At 35.4% G+C, this 23,101-nt stretch overlaps 1 protein-coding gene across 1 annotated transcript; it reads left to right on the plus strand.

The window, feature by feature from the left end:
* Positions 1-8,311: 8,311 nt before the first annotated feature.
* On the plus strand, positions 8,312-11,459 carry LOC141906255 (uncharacterized). The gene is made up of 13 exons (XM_074795500.1): positions 8,312-8,390; positions 8,713-8,811; positions 8,883-9,063; positions 9,146-9,217; positions 9,351-9,440; positions 9,535-9,601; positions 9,720-9,782; positions 9,871-9,951; positions 10,055-10,135; positions 10,223-10,288; positions 10,386-10,492; positions 10,654-11,385; positions 11,435-11,459. Exons 1-13 carry the CDS (start codon positions 8,312-8,314, stop codon positions 11,457-11,459), a joined length of 1,743 nt encoding a protein of 580 aa, XP_074651601.1.
* Positions 11,460-23,101: the final 11,642 nt, after the last annotated feature.

Consider the following 23,101-nt stretch of genomic DNA (forward strand, 5'->3'; position numbering starts at 1 on the left):
TAACCCGAAAGCAGCAGCTGATTGATGAATCTTTTTAATTGTATTTGTTTTTGGTGGTTCATCTGAAAAATCATTTTCATTAGAATTTAATTTCTTTCTTTTATAATATATTTCTTTTCTATCTTGATCAGTTAATTCTTTATTTAATGATTCAAAATCTCCATATATTACAAATGGTGCTTTATTTTTGTAATCATATTTTTTGAATTCTAATATTTTATCTTTTTCATTTGGTAAAACTAATTTACAATAATCATGATTTTCACATAATTGTTTATGATTTAATAATGTACTTTCATTACTGAATCTATGTAAACATTTTCTACAAAGATATATTTTATGGTGATCATTTTCTGATTTAAAAAATAAATCGATTTGTTTAATCCACATATAATGATTCTCATAATATAGTATATCTATAATGTCGTTTGAATCATAATCTTTTGATAGATATAAAAGTTCTAATGTATAATGTTTTATATTGTTACCTTTTGTATTTGGTAATTTGATTAAATCAAATACATTTATCTTTATATTATTATCTCTTTCTATTTTTGGGATGTTTTTAATTCTAACAGGATACTTATCTATCTTATAATTATTTTCAAATGGTTTATAATGAGTTAATCTACAAATATTATAAGTTGCAGGATGTAAACAACTTATTATAGTCCATAGTAAACATTTATCATCAAAATTTTGTACATTTATTACAGCATTAGTTTTAAATGGTAGTTTAATATAACTTGATGCTTCAATATCTGGTTCTTTATAATATGATACATTATTTTCATCAATTGGTTTTGATTTAGTTAACTTATTATATTTTGTGTTATAAAAATGTAAAGTCATAAATATTATTTCATCAAATATTAAACCAGATCCTTCAAAATATTTCTCTTCTATTTTAGTTTTTACTTCATTATAACATTTATCTAATTTATCATCTATATGTTGTTTAGATATAATATGTTGTGAATGAGAATTTATATTATATATTGGTTTATCTTCAGATTTTATAAACTTTACTTTAGAAGATATACTAATTTTAGGATATTCAACATCAGTTATTATTTTTATTATTTCTTTCATATTTTCTAAATGTTTTTTATTTTCTTCTAATGTTTTTCCTTTATGAAATTTAAACTCGATAGCTGCTGGACCAATATCACTTTTAAATGCTTCGGTTATCTCTATATCTTTTTTATTATCTAATGAATTAATATAATTTCTTACATCTTCCATGTATGGTCTTTTATTGTTTAATTTATTTTTTATGCTTTTAATTGTCTTCTGTTTCTTATCGTTATCATTATCAAAATAATCTTCACCTAAAATATCATTATTCTTATTTCTAATATGACTTAGGATTTTAAATGTTCTTTATAATATCTTTTATCACTGAATGATTGATTACATGTATCACATTTATATGTTTCTTTTTCATTCTTTAATTCTTCTAATTTAGTTTCTAATATATCATCTTTATATTCTAGTTTCAATTTATTCTCTAAATGTGTTTTAGTTTTATTGTGTCTTGCTTTTTGGGATTTATCTACATTGATATTACATGTTGGACAGTAGTACTTATTTGCTTCCATTTTAATACTAAATTTTTTATTAAAATTGATTTTAGAAGTTCAATGATTTAAATGTTATTCATGTATATGAATATTTTAAGAGTAATAGGGGTAATGGGCTTTCGGGTTAAAGGTTGAATGGTCGGTCGAGTTCATTAAAAAACAAAACATTAAAAGTAATTTAAAACTATAATATATTTTCATAACCGTGTGTATTTCAGTTGAATAATAGAATAATTATTATTATTTGAATATATTTGATTATATGAATTTGTGTATTGTAAATAAATCAATTGGTCGCGGAGCGGAGCGGTAGCGAAGTGGAGCGACCAATTGATTTAATACAATATGCTTTTTAAATTATTGATATCTTAGAATAAATATTTAGTTATAATATAAAATACACACGGTTATGAAAATATATTATAGTTTTAAATTACTTTTAATGTTTTGTTTTTTAATGAGCTTGACCGTTCGACCTTTGATCTGAAAGCCCATTACCCCTATTACTAGTATGAAACCTAGAAATATGTAGCCAATTTGGAATTGGATGAAATGTTCAAATTCAAAATAAGCCATTCGACCCTGTTATCAAACATATCAGTGTTCTTTAAAACACTTGTTAAATATCGGAGGATTTTTAAGCCGAGCTTCAAGCATTTCGATTCCTGAACTAAAATGATTATGTGGCATGTAATTATCCAAGACTATGAATATGTTTTAGGTGACCGTTTAAGGTGTTCCTTTTATCCGGGAAGGATTTGTTTCCGTCTAAACACGTCTAAACACGATTGCGTATGCGACCGCGAGACTCGCGGTCGCTATACGTCAGTAAGCTGCGTCTATTAATAACATAACTTGGTTTAAGAACGTGTGTATTGCTCGGTCGTTTTTCTCATCACCGAATCGACTTCTTCATATGTTATTCGCCTCTTTAATCATTTAATCAATAAACCATCGATTGTTCCCGAGCTATAGGGTATTGATTAGTCAGCACTGAAAGGGTTAACAAGAGAGAAAGTTTCTAACGAAAGTTATCGAATCCCCAAGACAACAATATCTGCAAGCCCATGAAATTGTAAGATATAAAATAAACAGACGCTTTCTGCCTACTAAATCACCCTTCATGCAGGGTAAATCCATTGTCGAAGATGAAAAAACAATCACTTCAATATTCTATTAAACTTAATATTTTCCTATCTATCAAATTCCATAGAAAAAAGACCGGGAACCGGGAGCCGGAACCGATTCGGCTCCCGATTCAAAATCATTTTGAATCGGGAGCCGAATCGGGAACCGGTAGCCGGCTCCCGGTTCCCGGTTCCCGGTTCAAAACCATTTTGAATCGGGAGCCGAACCGGGAACCGGGAACCGGTAGCCGGCTCCCGATTCAAAATGTGAAGCTGGTTACTTATTCGATTCGACTCTATTGCGGACAGGTAAATGTTATGATTGCGTAACTATGGTGTCTGCTCTCAAGTGCTAGCCGCAACCTTGACCACCAGTCGAGACGAGGCCAATCGAGACGTCTAAACACATCGCGCAACCAGGTGTGCTGACCGCGAGCGTTGCCCGGAGCGTTGACCTGCATTTTGACTCGGCAACTCATAATATCTTCTTTCATTCATTGAAGGTTTTGTGAAATAAGCGAAATCCTCGGAAATTTCTTTCCTTTTAAAAACTGCCAGCTGCTGCTACTACGTCATCATTCCGATATGTATGAAGCTACGAGATAGATTGTACGCGTGACTTGTGATATGTAGTTTTTCCCACAGCCAAATGGGTTAATGCCCTGGGCCCGGTTTAGGTGATAATTCGAATTGAAAGTGCTTTATTCTAGTTAGTGAATTCGATGATTAAATCTATTTCACAAACGCTAATTAGGGAAGAATTTACTAATTAGAAGTATCTACAAATAGAAGTCTAATACCTGGACACAACAAATCACCAGGTGATGGCACGAGCCAATTCAGACGTCTAAACACGATTGCGTAAACATGTCTGCTGATAAGAGCTATAGTTAACCTCTACCTCAACCACCGTAACAAAGTGGAAGCCAATGGAGACGTCTTAACAAACACCACGTGCGTGCCGATGTCTGCAACTCTAGTAAATATTTGATCAGAACAGAATTAGAAAAGAATGGATTTATTTTCACCATTTCACCCAACATTTGAATGCTTGAAGAAGGATAAAATTATTTAAAATTACATGTTTAACTGAATGAATTTTTTTTTTAATACCTGTTTATTTGTTTAATTTGTTTGCAACGGAAAATTTTCAGTCTTTGGCAATAATGAAAATGTCTGCTGATTGTGGTTTAACACGAAACATTTGGACACATCAATTTATGACTAACCAATTAATGACAAACATTTAAAGGATTAAAACATAATTTCCGTGACCAGTTTAAGAAAATATGTCTGTCATTGATTCTTATGCCCCGCTCTAAATATTTTATTTGGTGAATCCCATTGTGTGTTCCTTGAGTTGAACATGTAATTGTAAATAATGTTATCCTCCCTCAAGCATTGAAATGTTGGGTGAAATGGTGAAATTAAATCCATTGTTTTCTAACACATCAATGTATTCAGTTATCGCGACTCACAGGATGATTTGACCGATCGGATGGATTTTATTTGTCAGTTTGCTAATCGACCTAAGTGACACCGCTTGCCCGGTCGTAAGAAACCAGGTGTCCTTTTATTTAAGCATATCAATCGGATTGCCCCGTGCTCTATTAAATATTGTGAATCTAGTTTTCAAAATGATATTAGTTTTCTCTGCATGTCTGCCGAATATTTGTAAACGAAATTTGGCCAGCACATACCATGGAAATAGTTATCAATAGAATAATAGAAATGATGTTTTATTCTCTGAAGAACCATGTTGGTGCCGGGACATTTCCTCACAGAGGGAGATATCTTCAGCGAAATGGCTGATGATGTGTTTATATTTAGGGTTTTCTGTTATTTCACAGAAAACCCTATTGATATCCGCGTGATTATTATTAGGGTTTTCTGTTATTTCACAGAAAACCCTATTGATATCCGCGTGATTATTATTATTATTATTTTCTTCCACACTATTTTTACCAAAAGAACATAGGCTTTGTTACCTTACCGCTGTTTCATATACAATCCATATAATATCGTTCAGCTCACTGAGATCTACAAATAGCCCGCGTGTTTTTTCACGAATCATCGTTACAAAAGCGCTGTCGGGCCGTAAACATCGAAAATTTAGCCCCATTCAATGGGGCGACATGTTTTTCGAGTCGTCATCCCGAAATCAACCCGCAGGCCGACTGTCACTTCGATTATCAATTCAAGTATAAATGAACTAATTTATTACCGCAGACTTCACATTCAGTCGCGGTCTTCAAACAGTGATTTTAACAATAGCCCATTTTCCTCGTCAAATCATATTACCGATACACTGGACATTTACTACTTTAGATTGTAAAAGCACTGTCGAGCCGTAAACATCGACGATTCGACGTGTGTTACTCCATCGTCGTTCCGGGGATCAGCTGCGAGTTTCTCCTCATCATGAACCTACGTGAAGTGAGCCTGTTATTCCAGCCTCGTATTCAGATATAGTGTGTACACACTGTACAGCTGCCTTTAGATACTGGTTGACATGAAATGTATAACTTAGCATGACGGAGCGATGATAACTAACGTTAACGTTAGTATATAGCATCGGATACTGATACTCAAATTTCTCTGAAACAAAAACTCCAGGTTTCGTAAAAACTGAGTATATTACTGAATAGGCTCGATTGTTCAAGTAGATATATAAAGTAAATGTCTGTGCATCGATTTGTTCAGGTATTATTTCAACTCACGATTGCATCATTCCGCGACAATTCAATATTTTGGTTTTGTCGCCCGCGACAATTCATTATTTTGGTTTTATCGCCCGCGACAATTCAATATTTTGGTTTTATCGCCCGCGATAATTCATTAATTCGGTTTTATCGCCCGCGACAATTCAATATTTTGGTTTTATCGCCCGCGATAATTCATTAATTCGGTTTTATCGCCCGGGACAATTCAATATTTTGTTTTTATCGCCCGCGACATTCCGCGACAATTCAATATTTTGGTTTTTGTCGCCCGCGACAATTCATTATTTTGGTTTTATCGCCCGCGACAATTCAATATTTTGGTTTTATCGCCCGTGATAATTCATTAATTTGGTTTTATCGCCCGGGACAATTCAATATTTTGTTTTTATCGCCCGCGACAATTCATTATTTTGGTTTTATCGCCCATGACAATTCAATATTTTGGTTTTATCGCCCGCGATAATTCATTAATTTGGTTTTATCGCCCGGGACAATTCAATATTTTGTTTTTATCGGCCGCGACAATTCATTATTTTGGTTTTATCGCCCGCGACAATTCATTATTTTTGTTTTGTCACCCGTGACAATTCAATATTTTGGTTTTGTCACCCGCGACAATTCATAATTTTGGTTTTGTTGCCCGTGGTTTTGTCGGAACATTAAGTTTTTTGGTCGAACAGTGTGTTAAGGTCGTTTTGGAGTTTACTCGGTCTGGTATATTTTGGATTACTGTGTATGTCATTTGTCAGGAGATTAAACAGAAGACGACTTAGGATACTACCTTGCGTGACTCCACTAGTTAGACCGTCTCATTCCAAGATGAGGCGTTCCGTTGATTTCGGTTACAAGTTTCCGTTCAGAGATAACTGCTGAGCAATTTGGGCGACCTATCATTGATACTGTTTCCTAATAGCCTGTTTAGTAATGGCTGATGTTGAGCCTTATCAAATGCTTTGTTGAAATCCACCGTTGAACAGGATTCTAAGACTGTGCAGAAAACCCATTATCGCTGCTTTGCAGCTATATTTCAGTTTGTTATGATTTTATATGTTATACTTAATCCAATGCCTAATTCTAATAATTATTCATATTTTGGCCAGGGTTATTAAGTACCAAATTTGAATTGTCACATCTACATGAACACCCATCAAATAACTGTGACGTGTTCCCCCCCCCCCCAAAAAAAAAAAAACTCCAACCAAGATTACGCTGGTTGAGTCCATAGAAACCACAGGGTTCCAGGTGTGTAATGATGAGAAGCTGTAAATGTAGCGTGACCAGAGCGCTTCTGTTAAACATCAATCTACAAGCGCGTAGATGAACTGAGAATACTGCCTCCCGAGCGCAAACAAATTAATTGATTGTTCCCAGTCATAAAACGCTTTTAGTGCACGAGCAATGCAACCCCCAGTGATAGGAGAATGAATGCAACGTAAGACACTCAAGCCGCCTGTATCCGCCATGGCACTTTTTTCGTATGCTGCGTAAAATGGTTATAGTGGGATTCGAACCCAATAGCTTGTGATAAACTAGACACCTAAGTAATCGAAATACCGAACAGAAATCAACATCCTCCTATTTCAATTTCCGGAATATTATTTCGCAAAAGGTTGAAAGCCTGTTTTGGTCGATGGCTAGTGACATCATCAAGATCGCCTTTTTGTTACTCCCACAGCTAAACAACTCACTTTTAACGGTTAACCGCTGAATTTGAATTTGCTGTCAAGTGTATTCTTGCTGGCTGTTGATTAAAAGATTGTGAATCATGTTTTCCGAACGTGTTAAGCTTGTCTCCGGACCAGTTGGTGGGAATATTGGTTTGAAAAAAGAGGTAGATTGCAAGATTATAAAAATCTCACTGGGTAACACTGGTGAACGCCGCGAGCATCGTACACGGTGGTGCAGGCGAGGTGTCGCGACCGCGCGGCGGCAGGGCTTTTTAATTTTGGCTTTTGCCAGTTTTGGAGTCTTGTTATTGCCGCCACGGCCACGTTACCACCACACTCACATTGTCGCTAGGCCTACTGTACTGCCACTACTTTACTTGCTACTTACTCGACTAAATTAATTTGTCTTCATCCACGCATACTTCCCCCCTCCCCCCCCATGTTAACAAGTAATTTCTGCCAACCGAACCACCAGTCGCAGTAGCCGTAGGCAGTATACTATAGTGCAGTAGTGGGTACCCAGTGGCATGCCATTGCCATGCCACTGGGTATAGGCCTATGTTGCCCGTACACAGTCACCACCTACTAGGCCTTAAATATTCCAACAACCATTCCAAATCCAGCAACAAAAAATAAACAATAAATTTTAAGGCCTCGAAACAGAAGAATGGTAGTTCCCTGTATTCAGAGTCAATGAAAATGTATTTCTTGTTGCAGATAGATAGCCTAACCAATTTCAGGATAAGTACTTTTCATTCCTTTATTTATATACGTAGCCTAACTGTTTAATCCTGGCCCTGGCCACTGAGGGTGTATGCATTAGGTCTGGTCCCAGTTTCACTGAGCTAGTTAGCCAACAATTAAGCTGAGAAATTTTGTTAAGTGGCAATTCAGGGGCAGATCAGGAGAGTATACAGGGGTGTACACCCCTTAAAACTTTTAAGTTGCACTGAAATTTAAAGGAAAAATTAAAAATATCAACAAGTATTTTTAAAAAGCTTATATTCCAAAACATGTTCTCTGTAGGCCTACTTCCAAAATATAGGTATTATGTTTTCTGATGATCTGGTGCCCTTTTGATTTTTAATTATATATGATACTGATACGTATGCCCTATTTTTGGCTGCACCCCTCCCTGAATCAGTCTGCCTGCAATTAAGAGGATGTTTATAGATAATTTGATTTAGAGGAATCTTTTAATTTAGTGCCTGATGTTAGGCCTTCCACAGCCTGGTAGAGGTGGTTTAGGTGAACAAGTTGGTCTTCACACTGCAGGACTTTTAGGTGAAGGTGAAACTGGCCCTTGTTTATGCATAGGCTACTGTGTGTGCACGCTTATCTTTATGCTTATTCAATTAGAATACCCATGTAGCTACCAAATAAGCACCGCTTCAGAGGATTTTAGAAATTTTCACTTCAATAACACTGTGTTCTATTTTTGGGCACTAGCTACTATTATGCACAATCAATCTATCACATTGATATACATATATGTGTCACTTCTTTTGCATATAGTAGGGTCTTACAGTAACCAGTGTGCTCTCTCACACCTCCCTGTGATATTGGCCTGAGACTGACAAATAATCTTTTTTGTAGCGTATTGTTCTCGTAGCAGACAGCATTTTAAAGTATGCTGGGCTAGATGGTGTAGGCTTATTTGAATGGACAAGGATCGTGTGCCCCGGAGGAACCATTGAAACATTGATGGAAGGTAATTTCTCGGTTCAGTACTGATTTATATTGTTCATTTTCATTGGGTAACTGATTAGTTGTATATTACAGAATTGAAAAAGGTGAAGATGCTGAATGTGGAACAACTAATCGTCCATGTTGGAACAAATAATATGACGCGTGATGTCCCGCTTGAGATTGTTCTGCGAAGACACGTTGAATTAATTCGATTGTTGCTCTATAAATGTACTGGGACCATCATTGTACCAGCTCTTTTTCCTCGATGTGATGAGTAAGTATCAAGAATAGATTTTTCTTGAAGTACTATATTTATGATCGATGTAATGATTTTTAAATTTCTTTCTTTTTTAAAGTTTCGATGCTGACACAAAGATATTTCATTACAATGAAATGCTGCACCGCGAATGCTTTACACTTGGTGTAAAGTTCGTTGATTTTCACTTCTCAAGAGATCTCCTTTCACCATAAGTAATCGTTTAATTTTAATAAGCCCAGTAGGTTATGTGCATTTTTTCGCGATTTAAACTAACTTGTTTTTTTCTAAATTTTGTGATCTAGGACTGACTTATTACACCCCAGCCGTAAGGGAAATCAGTTCATAAATAACAGGATAATGGAACTACTGCTATTGAAAAATGAAGATGAAATGTACGTAGAATTGCATTATTTTATCCAATTACCAGGTATGCAAACTACATAAATTTTATGATTGTACTGGAAATAATGAATGATTCTTAATCAGGTGCCCTCAATACTTTCCATATGAGATTGAAAAGATGCAAAGAAGTAGAGCAGTCCATCGACGAAAGGTAATCATTTAGCATTGATACCCTAGAAAATGAATGATTTGCAATTAGTTTTTATAACTTGAATACGAAACCACTTTATTCAAAATCCTTGCATTGAATTAATGAATCATATTGATAGCTGATAGCAAAAAACAAATTGAAGGATGATCAAGCAAGAGCATGGGATGATTCAACAATAGTGGTAAAGTTGTTTTCCTAAGTGATTTGTACGTGATTTATCTTTATAAAGTTAGATATATTTTAACAGTTTTTTGTATCCTTCAATCCAGTATAGCAGTTTTGACGTTGCGCATCATACAAGGAAACAATTCTGTTGTGTAGATCAAAGAGCCTTTTTCACATTCGACCAGGTACATATCATCTCAAGAACTTATGATTTAATATTAGTTTGGTCACTTTTATTTCACAATTACCTAAAGGCTGTGCATGCACAAATCTGTCTTTTTTTTCCAGTACATGACTAAAATTGATGTGGCTGGTGTTGCTATTTGTTTAAAGCCTAAATTATTTACTCCTTTTTATCAGACTAAGAACGTGAGTAATATGTTTCTCGAAATGAAATTATAGAAATTCATTGGTATTGGTATGATTTATGCTGTAAAGCTTTGTTTTCATATTCAGGGATGCTACAATAGAAGTTGTCACAATACTAAAAGATTTAACAGAAAAAGGAAGTCAGTGGAACATGTAAGTTTGATGCCCTTTCTGCGAGACGCGGGTTCATTTTTGTTATTTTTGCTTAGATGTTGAAGCAAAAACAGATTAATGTGCTCTCCCACATTAGGTTATTCATCCACAGACGGATCCTGCTGACTCGACATGTTTTTGCGGAGTTGAATTCACCAATTGGAAAGATCTTCTAGACCATGTTAGTTTAAACCATACTGAAATGTAAGTACAACATAATTCAATTAATTTAGTACCTACAAATCTAAATGACTTAATGCAAATGACTCAGAGATACCCATGTTTTATGTTAGGCCTATATGGGTAATTTCATACTCTATCTATTGATATGTCTAAAAAAAGTGAGTTGATAATGTGTATTTCAGGCGGACAATGGAGGAAGAAGGAAAGGACGCGGCTTGTGACAATTTCTCGGAAGGAACGATAGAGGAAGCAGAAAAGATGCAGGAAGATAGTTCGAAAGAAAGGATAGAAAGATTAAAGATGCAGGAAGATAGCTGGATGGAAAACAAAAAACAGCTAAGTATCACAGGTGGTGGAGGTATCGAACCAATCATAATTGATGATAGTGATGAGAATGATTCTGATGATGAACATGTATGTAGAAGAAATTTTAGTTACAATCCAACAGAAATGTGCCTCAATGACTATCAGTTTTTGAAAATTCCACCTGTTATGCCATCAAAGGTCACGTCATTCAGAATTTGTGACATGTCTAATTCATGTCATTTGGCTGATGATGCCCCCACTATGCCCCACAAAAATCAGTTGGAGGACATAAAAGCACAGATGCAGTCAAGGATTGTCCGTGACCCTTCCATTAATATCCATGTGAGACTCGATACAGGCTGCTATTCTATTGATCAGATTAATAGGTTTCTTTTCTTACATTATGCTAAAACCAAACAACAAGATCTTTTTGCCATGAATCTTTGGGTAAATAGTAAGCCTTTAAGCCCCACTGATTCAGTCGATTGGGAACAGATTCAAGCATTTTCAAATATGCTCTTTTCCTTAAAACCCTCTCAACAATTTCCAGTTGGTAATAATAATAGCGTATCTGTATCAGAACTTCAGACGATGACTAATCAAAAATGGTTTGAAGGATCTGTGTTAAATGCTTTTGCATCTATGATAAATGAACAGTACTGTAATATTCATGCATTTATGATGCCACTTACATTTGATGCTAAGAAATATGTTTCAAATTTATATAAAAGATTCGGTCCTAATCCACTCATAAGTTGTGATAAACTAATTTTTTTCCTGCATGTTGGCACCCAAAACGATTTCGTATTTCTAAATTCTTATGGACATGTTGTTGCCAATCATTATGCACTAGCAGTTTTTTACCCAAAAAGTAACAAACTGTGTTATGCTGGTACACTAGCATGGGATTGTCCAAGGGAATTTAAAAATCATTTAAGATCTGTTTTGAAAGGTTTGAATTGCCCTGATCCTGTTTATATCCACCTCCATGATCCTCATTTTGTTACTGAAAATTCAGTGCATGTATGTAGTAATAATTGTACTAGTTATTACCCACTCCAATCATCAGGGCTTCTAGTGGTCCTATTTTCCTATTTTTTCCTATTTTTTAGTGCTTGTCCTATTTTGTCCTATTTTTATATGAAAAAGTCCTATTTGTCCTATTTTCTCTCATTTTCCAGCTCGTCGACGACTTTTTATCGACAAAAATGTTCTTTATATCTTTTCATATGATGTGAAACACCATTTTGAGTGTTTGGTAGAACCTGCAGCATTCATGTTCGGTAAGTTCTGGCTATACAACTTCTTTTCTAATCTTTATATCCTAACATGCCCAATGATTTTGTTCCAAATGTCACATGTTGCAGTGCAACTGGGCTTTGGCTATATGAGGGTTACAAACCAGAGGTGGTCGAGAAGTCAATATCTTTTCATCCAAACATTTCTTGATTATAATGCTAATTCTTTTGGGTCCGCCTCAGGTATACATTGCCAAGTATCACCACAGGGATGCTCTGTTGTGATCTAGCTGTGTGCAGTGACAATACTGAAAGCAATTATGGATTGCTTTGATTGTTGCCACTGCTTTAAATATTGTAACCTTAGACAGGAACAATGCCGAACCGGACCAAGTTCTCGGATTCATGGTTGATTGAAGATGATAAACAAGGACACAAAATAAATGAATGGTGCCAACCAGTGAAAGGCGATATTTATAAGGCATATTGCTTTATATGTGAAAAAAAACTATCTATTGATAACCAGGGTTTAGGCCAACTAATACAACATGCCTCAAAAATGATGCATCAAAATAATAGCAAGATAAAACTGAACAAAAATCAGAAAAAACTTTTCCCGGTTGATAACACTTTAGAATGTGAAAGCTTAAGTGATAAGGTACTCAAGGCAGAAATAATATGGGCCATGTATGTGGCTGTAAATGACTACAGCTTCTTGTCATGCAACGATGTGTGTGAAACTTTCAGATGCATCTTCAAAGATCCAGCTGTTATAAATGAAATGACGTTGTCAAATGGGAAAGTGTCTTATACGATAAGCGATGGAATAAGAATACAGTTGACAAATGAGTTGATGAATGATATTCAGGATTGTACTACTGGATATTGTGTTTCATACGATGAAACACCAAACAAGCAGAAACTGAACCAGTTGGATATATATGTGGGGTATTTTTCACCTATATCCAAGAAAATTGAAACTCGATTCATTAAGACGATAATGATGGGTCACAAAACAGCTGAAATGGTACTCGGGGAGCTTCTCGGTGCCATGAATGACTTCAACATTGACTTATCGAAAATCATAGCTTTGTGTAGTGATGGCCCAAATGTAAATATATCAACTTGGCGTAAGATGTCAGCAAAAGTAATAGAAAAGGGCGGAAAGATGATAGATGTTGGATCATGCAGCCTCCATATGGTTCATAATGCGTTTAGAAAAGGCTTAGCATCTTTTGGCGCTGACATAGAAGAGTTTGCAGGAGATATACACACATTCTTCAAGTATGCCACAAGGCGACAAGATTATGCAGTGTTCCAGCGAAAGGTTGGTGTAAAGGAAAATACATTCCTCAAACATGTTGATTCGCGTTGGTTGACACTAATTCCAGCACTCTGTAGAATCAGCGAACAGTTTCCAGCTTTGAAGGCATATTTTGGTGATCTCAAAAAGAATACTAAGAATGATGATTCTCAATCTGCATGTTGTAAACGAATACAGAAGGTACTACTCGACGTAACTGTTCCTGTGAAGATACAATTTATCCTAGATATCGGTAATATGTTTCAACGGTATGAAACTCTTTTCCAAAAGCGTGAACCGATGATTCACATTTTGTATACAGAAATGTGCGAGTTAATGCATAAAATATTGTTACGCTTTATTAAGCCTGATTCTCTCCCAGAAAAGACTGGAGCAAAGTTGCTGGCTGCTGATATTGAAAAATGTGAGCAGCTCTCTGATGCTTGTTTAGTGGTTTGTAAGCTCACCAAGGATAAACTTGCTGTTCTAGATTCTTCGAAACAAAAACTGATAATAAAAGGCATTCGGGCATTCTATGTTAAAATAGCATCATATCTCCAACAGAAACTTCCCCTTGGAAATAATTTCCTACGAAACGTGAGGTGTTTACAACCGGAACGTCGGTCTGTTCATCGATTTGGGTTGTCAATTAAGGCTCTGGCGGTTGATCTGCCGACTATCATACCTGCATCACAAGTCTCCACAGTTGTAGACGAATGGAAGATATATAGCAATGACTTGCTTGAAGATGATTGGTATAAAGACTCAGATGGAATAAGGTTACGAATTGATAAAGCATGGGAGAAAATATTTGTTCGCCAGACTGCTTCTGGTGATAGCAAATATACTGTCCTGCCCAAATTGGTAATGGCATGCCTTACTATATCTCATGGTAGTGCTGAGGTTGAAAGAGGGTTCTCTGCCAATTCACGCACCATTACTGGTTCAAGGGCAAGTCTTGGAGTTGAAGCAATTACAGGTTTGAGAATGATCAAGGACAAATTAAAGACCACTGGACAGAAGCCATGTGAAATGACATTATCACCTGAGCTACTATCATGCTGTAGACGGTCTTATAAAAACTATACAGAGAGACTTAAGAAAGAGAAAGAGATGGCTGAAAAGGCAAATAAGAAAGCTCTAGAAGATAGAAAAAGAGCCGAGGAGGCAAAGCAGGTAGAGACAGAATATGAAAATACAAGAAAAATCCTTGAAACTAGAAAATTAGAGTTGTTGGAAGTTGATCATTCATCCATGGAATCAATGACGACAAATAAACAACTACTCATGGAAGGCAATGAAAAATTGGCCAAAGCTATCAAGGAAAAGGACCTTACACAAATCAAAGTTGCACAGTGCATGATTGAGGTGGCACACAATAAATTTGATAAACTTGAGAAGGAAATGAAAGACAATCGACAGAGAATAGGTGAAATTGAGAAAAGGAAGAGAAAATTAAATGATGACCATGCTGAAACCATGAAAAAGCTAAAATGTTAAGATATGAACGGTGTGTAGACACATTCATCGTTGTACTGTATAAGCCCTTGGTCATTGTTCTTTTATTAAAGTGTAATTTTGTCTTATAGTTAAGTGAAATTAATCATTTTGTACTATTTACCAGTTTCATGGTGTTTTAAAACAGTTTTGAAAAAACATAATGCACCATCAGTGTTTAGTTTGTTATGATATAGTTTGTAGTGTTGCGAGTTAATAATGTTTATATAATGTTTATAAGTTCATGAAAAGTTTAGCATTATGTTTGTAAGTTTATACAGTGTAACCTCGATATAACGAACTCCATGGGACCTACGAGCAATCATATGATTGCTCGTAGATGGAGCAATCATATGATTGCTCGTAGATGGGACTGAAATCTATGTTCGCTATTTAACCGATAGTTCGTTATATCAGGTGATAATTGTAATAAATCCACCAATCGGGACAAAATATATAGTTAACTGATAAATCGTTATATCAGGGTTCGTTATAACGAGGTTCCACTGTAGTTAAGATTTTAAATAGTAATACTCTGATACCTTTTGTATCTACCGGGTACCTCACTGCAATTTATTATGAGTTGCTGCTGTCATTCAGTTTATTGTAAAATGTTTTTTCGAAAAAAAGAAATGAAAAAATGTAATAAATAAACTTTATTTTCTAGTTTCAGATTACTGAAGTTCATTCAAAGACATCTGTGAATATGATGCTGCAGGTTGTATCCTCTCTTGATATATTAAAGTCCTATTTTCTGATGGATATCCTATATATTCTATGAAATTTTCCTATTTCTGGACACTCTTCCTATTTTTTTTATGGACCAGATCACTGGAACCCCTGAATCATGTTCATCTGTCTGTGGCCCTGCTACATTAATTGGTGCTTGCATTGCAACCTATTATGAAAAGGATATTTCAAGTGTATTTTCATCTCCCAATGAATTATCTTATCTTAAGAACATTTCTAACTATTCTGATTTTGTTAGATTGATATTGATTAATTGGCTTATGAAACATCTAATTGATATTACTCAACTCTTCTCAAAGTCATCTCAACCTACTGCTAATAGTACTACTTTCTCTAAGATATCACGATTATCTCGCAGACAGAGACATAAACGATCAACTGAGTCAAATAATACACTAGCTAGTTCTGAATTAAAGATGTCAGACTCTTATATTGCCCCTAAAAAAAGCAAATCAGTCTTAACTACAGCCAAATCTAAATCTACACCAATTTTGAATAATGAATCAACACTTGAATCTACACCAATTTCGAATTATGAATCTGCAGCAATTTTGACTAATGAATCAACACCAATTTCGAATAGTGAATCTGCACCAATTTTGACTAATGAATCAACACCTGAATCAACACCAATTTCGAATAGTGAATCTGCACCAATTTTGACTAATGAATCTACACCAATTTCGAATAGTGAATCTGCACCAATTTTGACTATTAAATCTACACCTGAATCTACACCAATTTCGAATAATGAATCTACACCTGAATCTACATCCTCAATTTTGAATCCTCAATCCTCATTAACTATAAATTCAGCTGAACCATTAACTTCCCATATTAATGGTTCTAAAACTACTATCTCCCATCGCATCAGGAGAGGAAAGCATTATCTTGAAGTTGCTTTTCATTCAACTGGCAGTAAGACGAAGTATAAAAGTTTTCATTGTACAGACCAAGGTACAAATGACCAGGTAGCCATTGACACTATCAAGAAATACCTCAACAACCAGAATCCACTTAGTGATGAATGGGTTGAAAATGGGGAAGTAATGACTGGTGCTGACACAAAATATTATTTCGATAGATTCACTTTTGATTTTACAAAAACAGTTCGTCTGCATAAGAATGTGCGGCCTTCATTTGTTGGTAACCAGACAACGATGAAAGCTTCCTTAACATTAAAAAAGAATTGGCAAACCCATAGATTAGATAATAAATTTGAATTTATTGAGCCAATTGTTGAGGATACTTCTCAATTTGTGGCTGCAGAAATGCTCATAAAATGTTCGTCAAAGTCTTCAGTTTGTAAATCATCATGTGGATATTATCTTTCAAAGATGAATATGTCCAGTAACATCACTAATTGTCCCTCATGTCAAATTGACGTTGTTTTAAATGATAAACAATGTATTCATTGCTCCATTACCATGTCTAACTAATGGAGGAAAAATGCTGATGGTGAAACACTTTGTTCCAACTGTTACAACTATAAGCTGAAGAATAAACGTGATCGTCCTGTGAAGTTAAGGCAGCAGTTTGAGCCAAAAAAATTAATTCACCCTCATTTTATGTGTTATTGGGCAACGAAACTTGTATTATTTAGTACTGATTTATCCAAGTGGAGAATCTTCAGCAAACCACTTAATGGTCAATATCATGACAATATTCCTTTACAAATTAAAAAGCGACCTAATTTATCTACTAGAGATAGATGGGATGAAAATAGAGTCATGATGAAAGCCACAGCAATGAAGGTTCTTTCTGCCACCAATGCTCACAATAACCTTCATGTATCAAATGTAAATGATGGCGCCGGTCATGACCATACCCTAGATCAAATTTCAAATAGATTGAAATATATTGATAAATCTTCGATAAAATTACATATGAAATCTCAAGACGAAATACCTATTCTAAGTTCTGATTGGAGAAATACTGAAAAATTATTAGAGGGTAACTATGAATATGTCCTTTTATTTCAACGAGGGGATGCCACACTCAAACGTAATTATCACATTATTCTCTCTGATCCTCGTTCTCTGGAACATTTATCCAACTTTGGACAATCTGTCATTGGTATTGACGTGAAACATGATTTCAATTCGTGGAAATTCAAAACTTCATTTGTAACTTTTGCAGACAACAAAAATGAAGGACGTATTGCTGCTGCATCAATTAGTAGTGATGAAGGGGGGCTACTCATGCAACTACCATCCAGTTAGTTCTAGCCAATACACCATGTAAAGACGAAAAATGTAATCATCCATCTGAATTCTATATATTTAATGATGGCAATGGTTTTTTCAGAATCAAGCCATGTTCATCAACATCTAGATTATGTCCTTTTGTACAACATGATAAAGATGCAAGTCTAAAGCAAGGAGCATCTGACAATAATCTTAAATCAGTACTATGTAATTTTCATGACCTGCAGTGTATTCGTCGCTTCATGAATGAAAATCAAGAACTTCGCTTATTTTGCAAGCCTCTAGAAACTGGTTTCAAATGCATTATGAGATCATGGGATGCTTCCTCTAGAACTGATATAGCCAATTCATTTATTAGTTTTATTGAGAATGATATTTCTTTAGACCTTATGTCGCAAGATACAAAACATTATTTATTGATTACCTAAAGAAGAATTGGTTTAATTCCCAAATTTGGTCTGATGCATTCAATGCTGAATCAATTTATCAGTCAGACCAATCTAACAGAAATAACCCTTTGCTATTAACTGATAATATTACTGAGCGCAAATTCAAACAAATAGATGATGTCTACTTAAGTGGACACCTAAATAAACTGATATCATCTTTTGTACGATTACTGTTTGAAAATGTTTTTAATGATGAGATCAAAGCGACAAATATGAACAATCTCCAATTTAAGCAAATTGACCAACGAGTTAAGAATATACGTCACCTTGAAAAGATAGAAAAGTGTTGCAAAAGAGCCTTTGATTTATTACAGAATAATGAGATTTTAGAATATGATGAAGAAACTAATTGGTTTGTTGTGAAGAGTTCTTCACGAAAGAACTTAAATAGGTTAGAAGATAATGATAATTTTTTCAATGGTGATACTCACTATACATTCAATCAGCTTGATGTTTTAGAAGAAAGATTCCCCGATAAAGTATCAATATCCGAGGAACATTCATATGACATTTCAAAAAAATGCCGAAGGTACATAGGAAATTTAGATTCAATATCCAGTCGTATCTTATTCAATTACGTTATTACAATCGTTCCTGAAAATTGTCTTTCATACGTAGATGGTAATTGCCATTTAATCAATTTGAAACTAGGTATATGTACTTGTGAAGCTTTTATAATGATTGGACAACCATATTTTTGCAAACATCTTTTTGCCTGTTTTGCCCAAAAAAACAATATAACCACAACGAAGGCTTTAATTGATGCATATAAATTCCACATTGTGGAGCCTCTGCCAACTTACAATTTTACTCGACAAAATAGTTCTGTTTCATCTACCCTCATTGATAAGTTAAAAGATCATTCCCACATTGCTAGCTCGAATGATATCAATGCTGCTCGGAAAGGGCACATTCTAAGTATTTTACATAATGAAAGCCACTGTGGAATTAAGTTAATAAGCGGACGACCTGCCAAACGACAACCTCACAATATGGCTCATAGGCGTGCTGAGGGTCCAATCAAGGACAATCAGGTTGCCATAAACCTTCCTGAACTTGAAGTGATAGACCCTTACTGCCCTAAGGTTACAATGCCTAAAGATGCTGAGAATGCAAGACACGGAGGGCGAAAGATAATTAGACCTGCTAACAGAGGTGTATCCTTTTCTGCTATGGTTGAAAATGCTGCTATCAAACTAGGTAAAAAAGCTAAAATATCAGAAATTGAAACCATAGACTCCACTGATCCAGATCCTGGCAATGATATCGAATTTTCAGCAGATATTTTAAGTCAGAATAAATCATCCTTACCGAAAAAATCAAAAGATACCAAACCAAAAGATATTAAGTCAATACCAGTTGTTAAAAATGACTCGAAGTCTGTTTTATTTGAAAAAAGTATTGTCTGTTCCTTTTGTATTAAAGACAAAATAAATCCTCCATATCTTTGTTCATGTCGCAGGGAACTAGATAGGCACATATCCACTTCTCATTCATCTTTGAAACCTATCTCATGTGCTATTTGTTGGGCAGATGGGGTTATTAATTCATATGCAAGTGAAACATTCCTTCAAAAGCACATTCGTATTGAACATAATCATCATAAGAAAAAATCTATTGTAATCGATTATAATAATAGAGATGATTATCTCAACAGTTCTCCTATTACAGAAATCAATAATTCCAATTCTGAAAAAGAATTAGAAATTCTTATAGATCAACCTGGAAATGCAGGCCTCCAAAACCTAGCAAAATTGAAACTAGATAATCTTTTGTCATCAAAAGTTGAAAAAACCCCTTCTCAGTTAGTTGCTGAAACCTGCCCTGTCTGCCACAAAAACTGCAATGCTAATCCTAAGAAAAAGTCCACATTCTCAATTGAATGTGATAATTGCCATAGATGGTATCATTGGAAATGTGCTCCAATCAATGAGGCTCCTCCTGAACATATCAGGTGGTTTTGTTTTCATTGTGACCCGATTTCCTAAATAGTTTGTATTGAATATTATTGATCGGGTTTCGAATCAATCCCTGACGTTAGAAATATTTTTATTTCCCATGGTGACCGTAGAAGCCTATAATGACCGTCACTTAGTCACCTATATATTTACTCGATTATATATAAGGTTAAGAAGCGATGTATATGCACTGGTGTTTATAGTGCTCTATTTCAGGTTTATAGTGCTCTATTTCAGTGCTCTATTTCAGGAATTTTGGTGGCCTATCTCAGATGAAAGCCTTGACTATTTACTACAAAATAACACGAACTTGTAATGCATGGAAACAAACGGCAAATGAGCTATTCCGTTATATCTATCGCGATGCCCCGATGCCGATGGCCGCCCGAAGATTGATGTCTTGTTGGTTGGATTTTACTAGGGCTCAGTATTGTCCCTTGCGGTAAATGAGCGGTTAATTGGTCGGTAATTAGATGGTAATTAAGTGGTAAATTGTCTATTTGATATCGTCGGTTGTTTAGCGGTTAAATAACCGCTAAACAACCTACGATATCAAACAATATCCGGCTAATTACCGACGTATAGGATTAACGACGATTTTCCGACGACGAACTTCCGACAGAAATGAGATAGGGGCAAAATCGTCGGATTTTATTACCATGGTAGCAACAATACACGTAGTTTATATAATGACGTTCAAATTCCATTTCTAATCACGATTTTCGACTACCTCCACATTTCTTAACCCCGAGATATTTCAAATTAAAAAATTCCACATGTTCAGATATTTTTTATATAAGGTTTATGAATGATTGATATTTTGAAATGTTAGTATTATAGCATTTTTATTTTATAGCAAGTGTGCATTGATTCATTGCATATTTCATTGCGATAATATCTCAAACAACAATTGTCCAGTACATCGTTACCTCAGGCTAGTAGCATATTCACACAATACAGATGTCGGATTGTGGTTTTTGAGTATAACAGATTCCATTGAAATTGGTTTAAGGTGTATGTGTAACTGGGGTAGCTCGTTTGCGCTGTGATTTTCATTACACACAGTCAATGGAGTTGATACCCTGGGGAAAACGAAATCGACAAGAAAGAATATGGTCTTGCTGACATGGTTCTACCAGGGTAGTGTGATGACACATCACACTTCCCTGGTTCTACTAAGTACTTTTGTGCCTATGTTTCGTAGAATAATTGGAACACTGAACTTATTACTTTTGCTAGAGCAAATAACATGTTTTGCCGACTGTGACGAACTGCTGCAGACATCAACAAAACAAATCAGAATTATAATTCGACAGAGACGTGTTCACATTTAGGTTGTTAAATAAATGGAGCTGACGGTGATGGGTCACAGTTGTATTTCCCACAAATGGCAATACATTTCAAACCGACCAATAACGTTTCATGCGGTCCTCGTTGAGAGCTATGCAAACCACTCTTAGTACGGTATACAAAGTTTGTTTGAAATCAAAAGAGAATAAATTTTTAAAAGATAAAGAATTGCCTTCATCTTATGTTCAGCTTTACAGTATGTTCCCTGCATACAAAAATACTAACCCTACATTCAAATGATTAATCCAAGATTCTACTACATATTTACTACAGTTGCATTGAGATCTCACTGACATCACACATAGTGGTTGCTAAGACGTCTCAATTGTCTAGCTCGGTTAAGGTCGAGGTTACAGCTAACAAACACAGTTACGCAATGGTGACGGACGTCTGGATTCGATACGTAATTAAACTGATATGCTAATCAGCCACGTTCAGTGGCCCCACTGAAGTTCATTACTTGTTTGTTCCTTGTTCCTTATTCAGATTTCGTCTTTACCGGTTCAATTTTCGTTACTTATTGAGAATTCGTCTCCCAATAAGGAACAAGTAACATGTTACATGTTCCTTCTTCCTTCTTCCTTATTCAGATTTTCGTCTTTACCGGTTCAGATTTTCTTGTTACTTATTGAGAATTCATCTCCCAATAAGGAACAAGTCAGATTTTCTCGCTGTTACTTATTCGCCAGGTGGCGCTGGTATACACTATGCCGTAGTCCAGACATTTTACGTAACTATGTCTACTCTGCTGATAAACAAACTCGACCTCGACCTTGACAACAAATCGCCAGGTGATGGCGCGAGCCAATCCAGACGTCTAAACACGATTGCGTATGCGACCGCGAGAGCGGTCAGCCGTAGCTTCACTTCAGGATAGAACGATAACCACACTCAAACGTGGTGAACGGATAATAAAAATTTTTTAGATTCAATAAATAAATTCTTGTTTTTACGTATATATATATATATATATATATAAGCTTCAGTTACACACATGTTTTAATACTATTCGATCAGATTGCTCTCAATACTTTTAATACGAATACGAATATTCATTACACTCCAATCACTTCTATGGTATATGGAGGAGGGAAAACAGCATTCATTTAGGAGGTAAATGAAAACGTATCTTAAAACATAACAAACATTATTTACGGAACATACTATTTACATATTACCCATTGGATTCATATACATCTAAAGGTGTCCCCCTTTCGAGTTTAGAACATTTATATTCCGTGGTATTATACTGGTACCTTCTGAAACATGGCCATGGCCGCGACTGCACATCAATACCCGGCATTGCGATTTTCCGTGTTACACTTATATATAAAACATGTACAACATAAGGTAAACGGAGATCGGGAAAACACGAACAATGAACGCTTTTACGGTTCGCAGCGCTTTTACGGCCGCAAAATGTGATCTACCGATCTCAGAAAAATTATGTGACCCAAGCCTCAATAACCCTCATCCCCCCTAAATCTCTACATATTTCCACTGCTCTCTGGAATGATGAGATAAAAGAATAGAAATCGACATCAGTAGCACCAAAGCTAACCGTACCATTTT

The sequence above is a fragment of the Tubulanus polymorphus genome, chromosome 5 (assembly GCF_964204645.1).
Source record: "Tubulanus polymorphus chromosome 5, tnTubPoly1.2, whole genome shotgun sequence".
In the NCBI taxonomy this organism is placed as follows: domain Eukaryota; kingdom Metazoa; phylum Nemertea; class Palaeonemertea; order Tubulaniformes; family Tubulanidae; genus Tubulanus; species Tubulanus polymorphus.

Bases quoted from the DNA above. Each gene is read 5' to 3' on its own strand.
- LOC141906255 (XM_074795500.1), top strand. From the start codon at position 8,312: ATGTTAGGCCTTCCACAGCCTGGTAGAGGTGGTTTAGGTGAACAAGTT. The intron at 8,812-8,882 runs GTAATTTCTCGG...TGTATATTACAG, and splicing joins CATTGAAACATTGATGGAAG to AATTGAAAAAGGTGAAGATG. The intron at 9,952-10,054 runs GTACATATCATC...TTTTTTTTCCAG, and splicing joins CCTTTTTCACATTCGACCAG to TACATGACTAAAATTGATGT.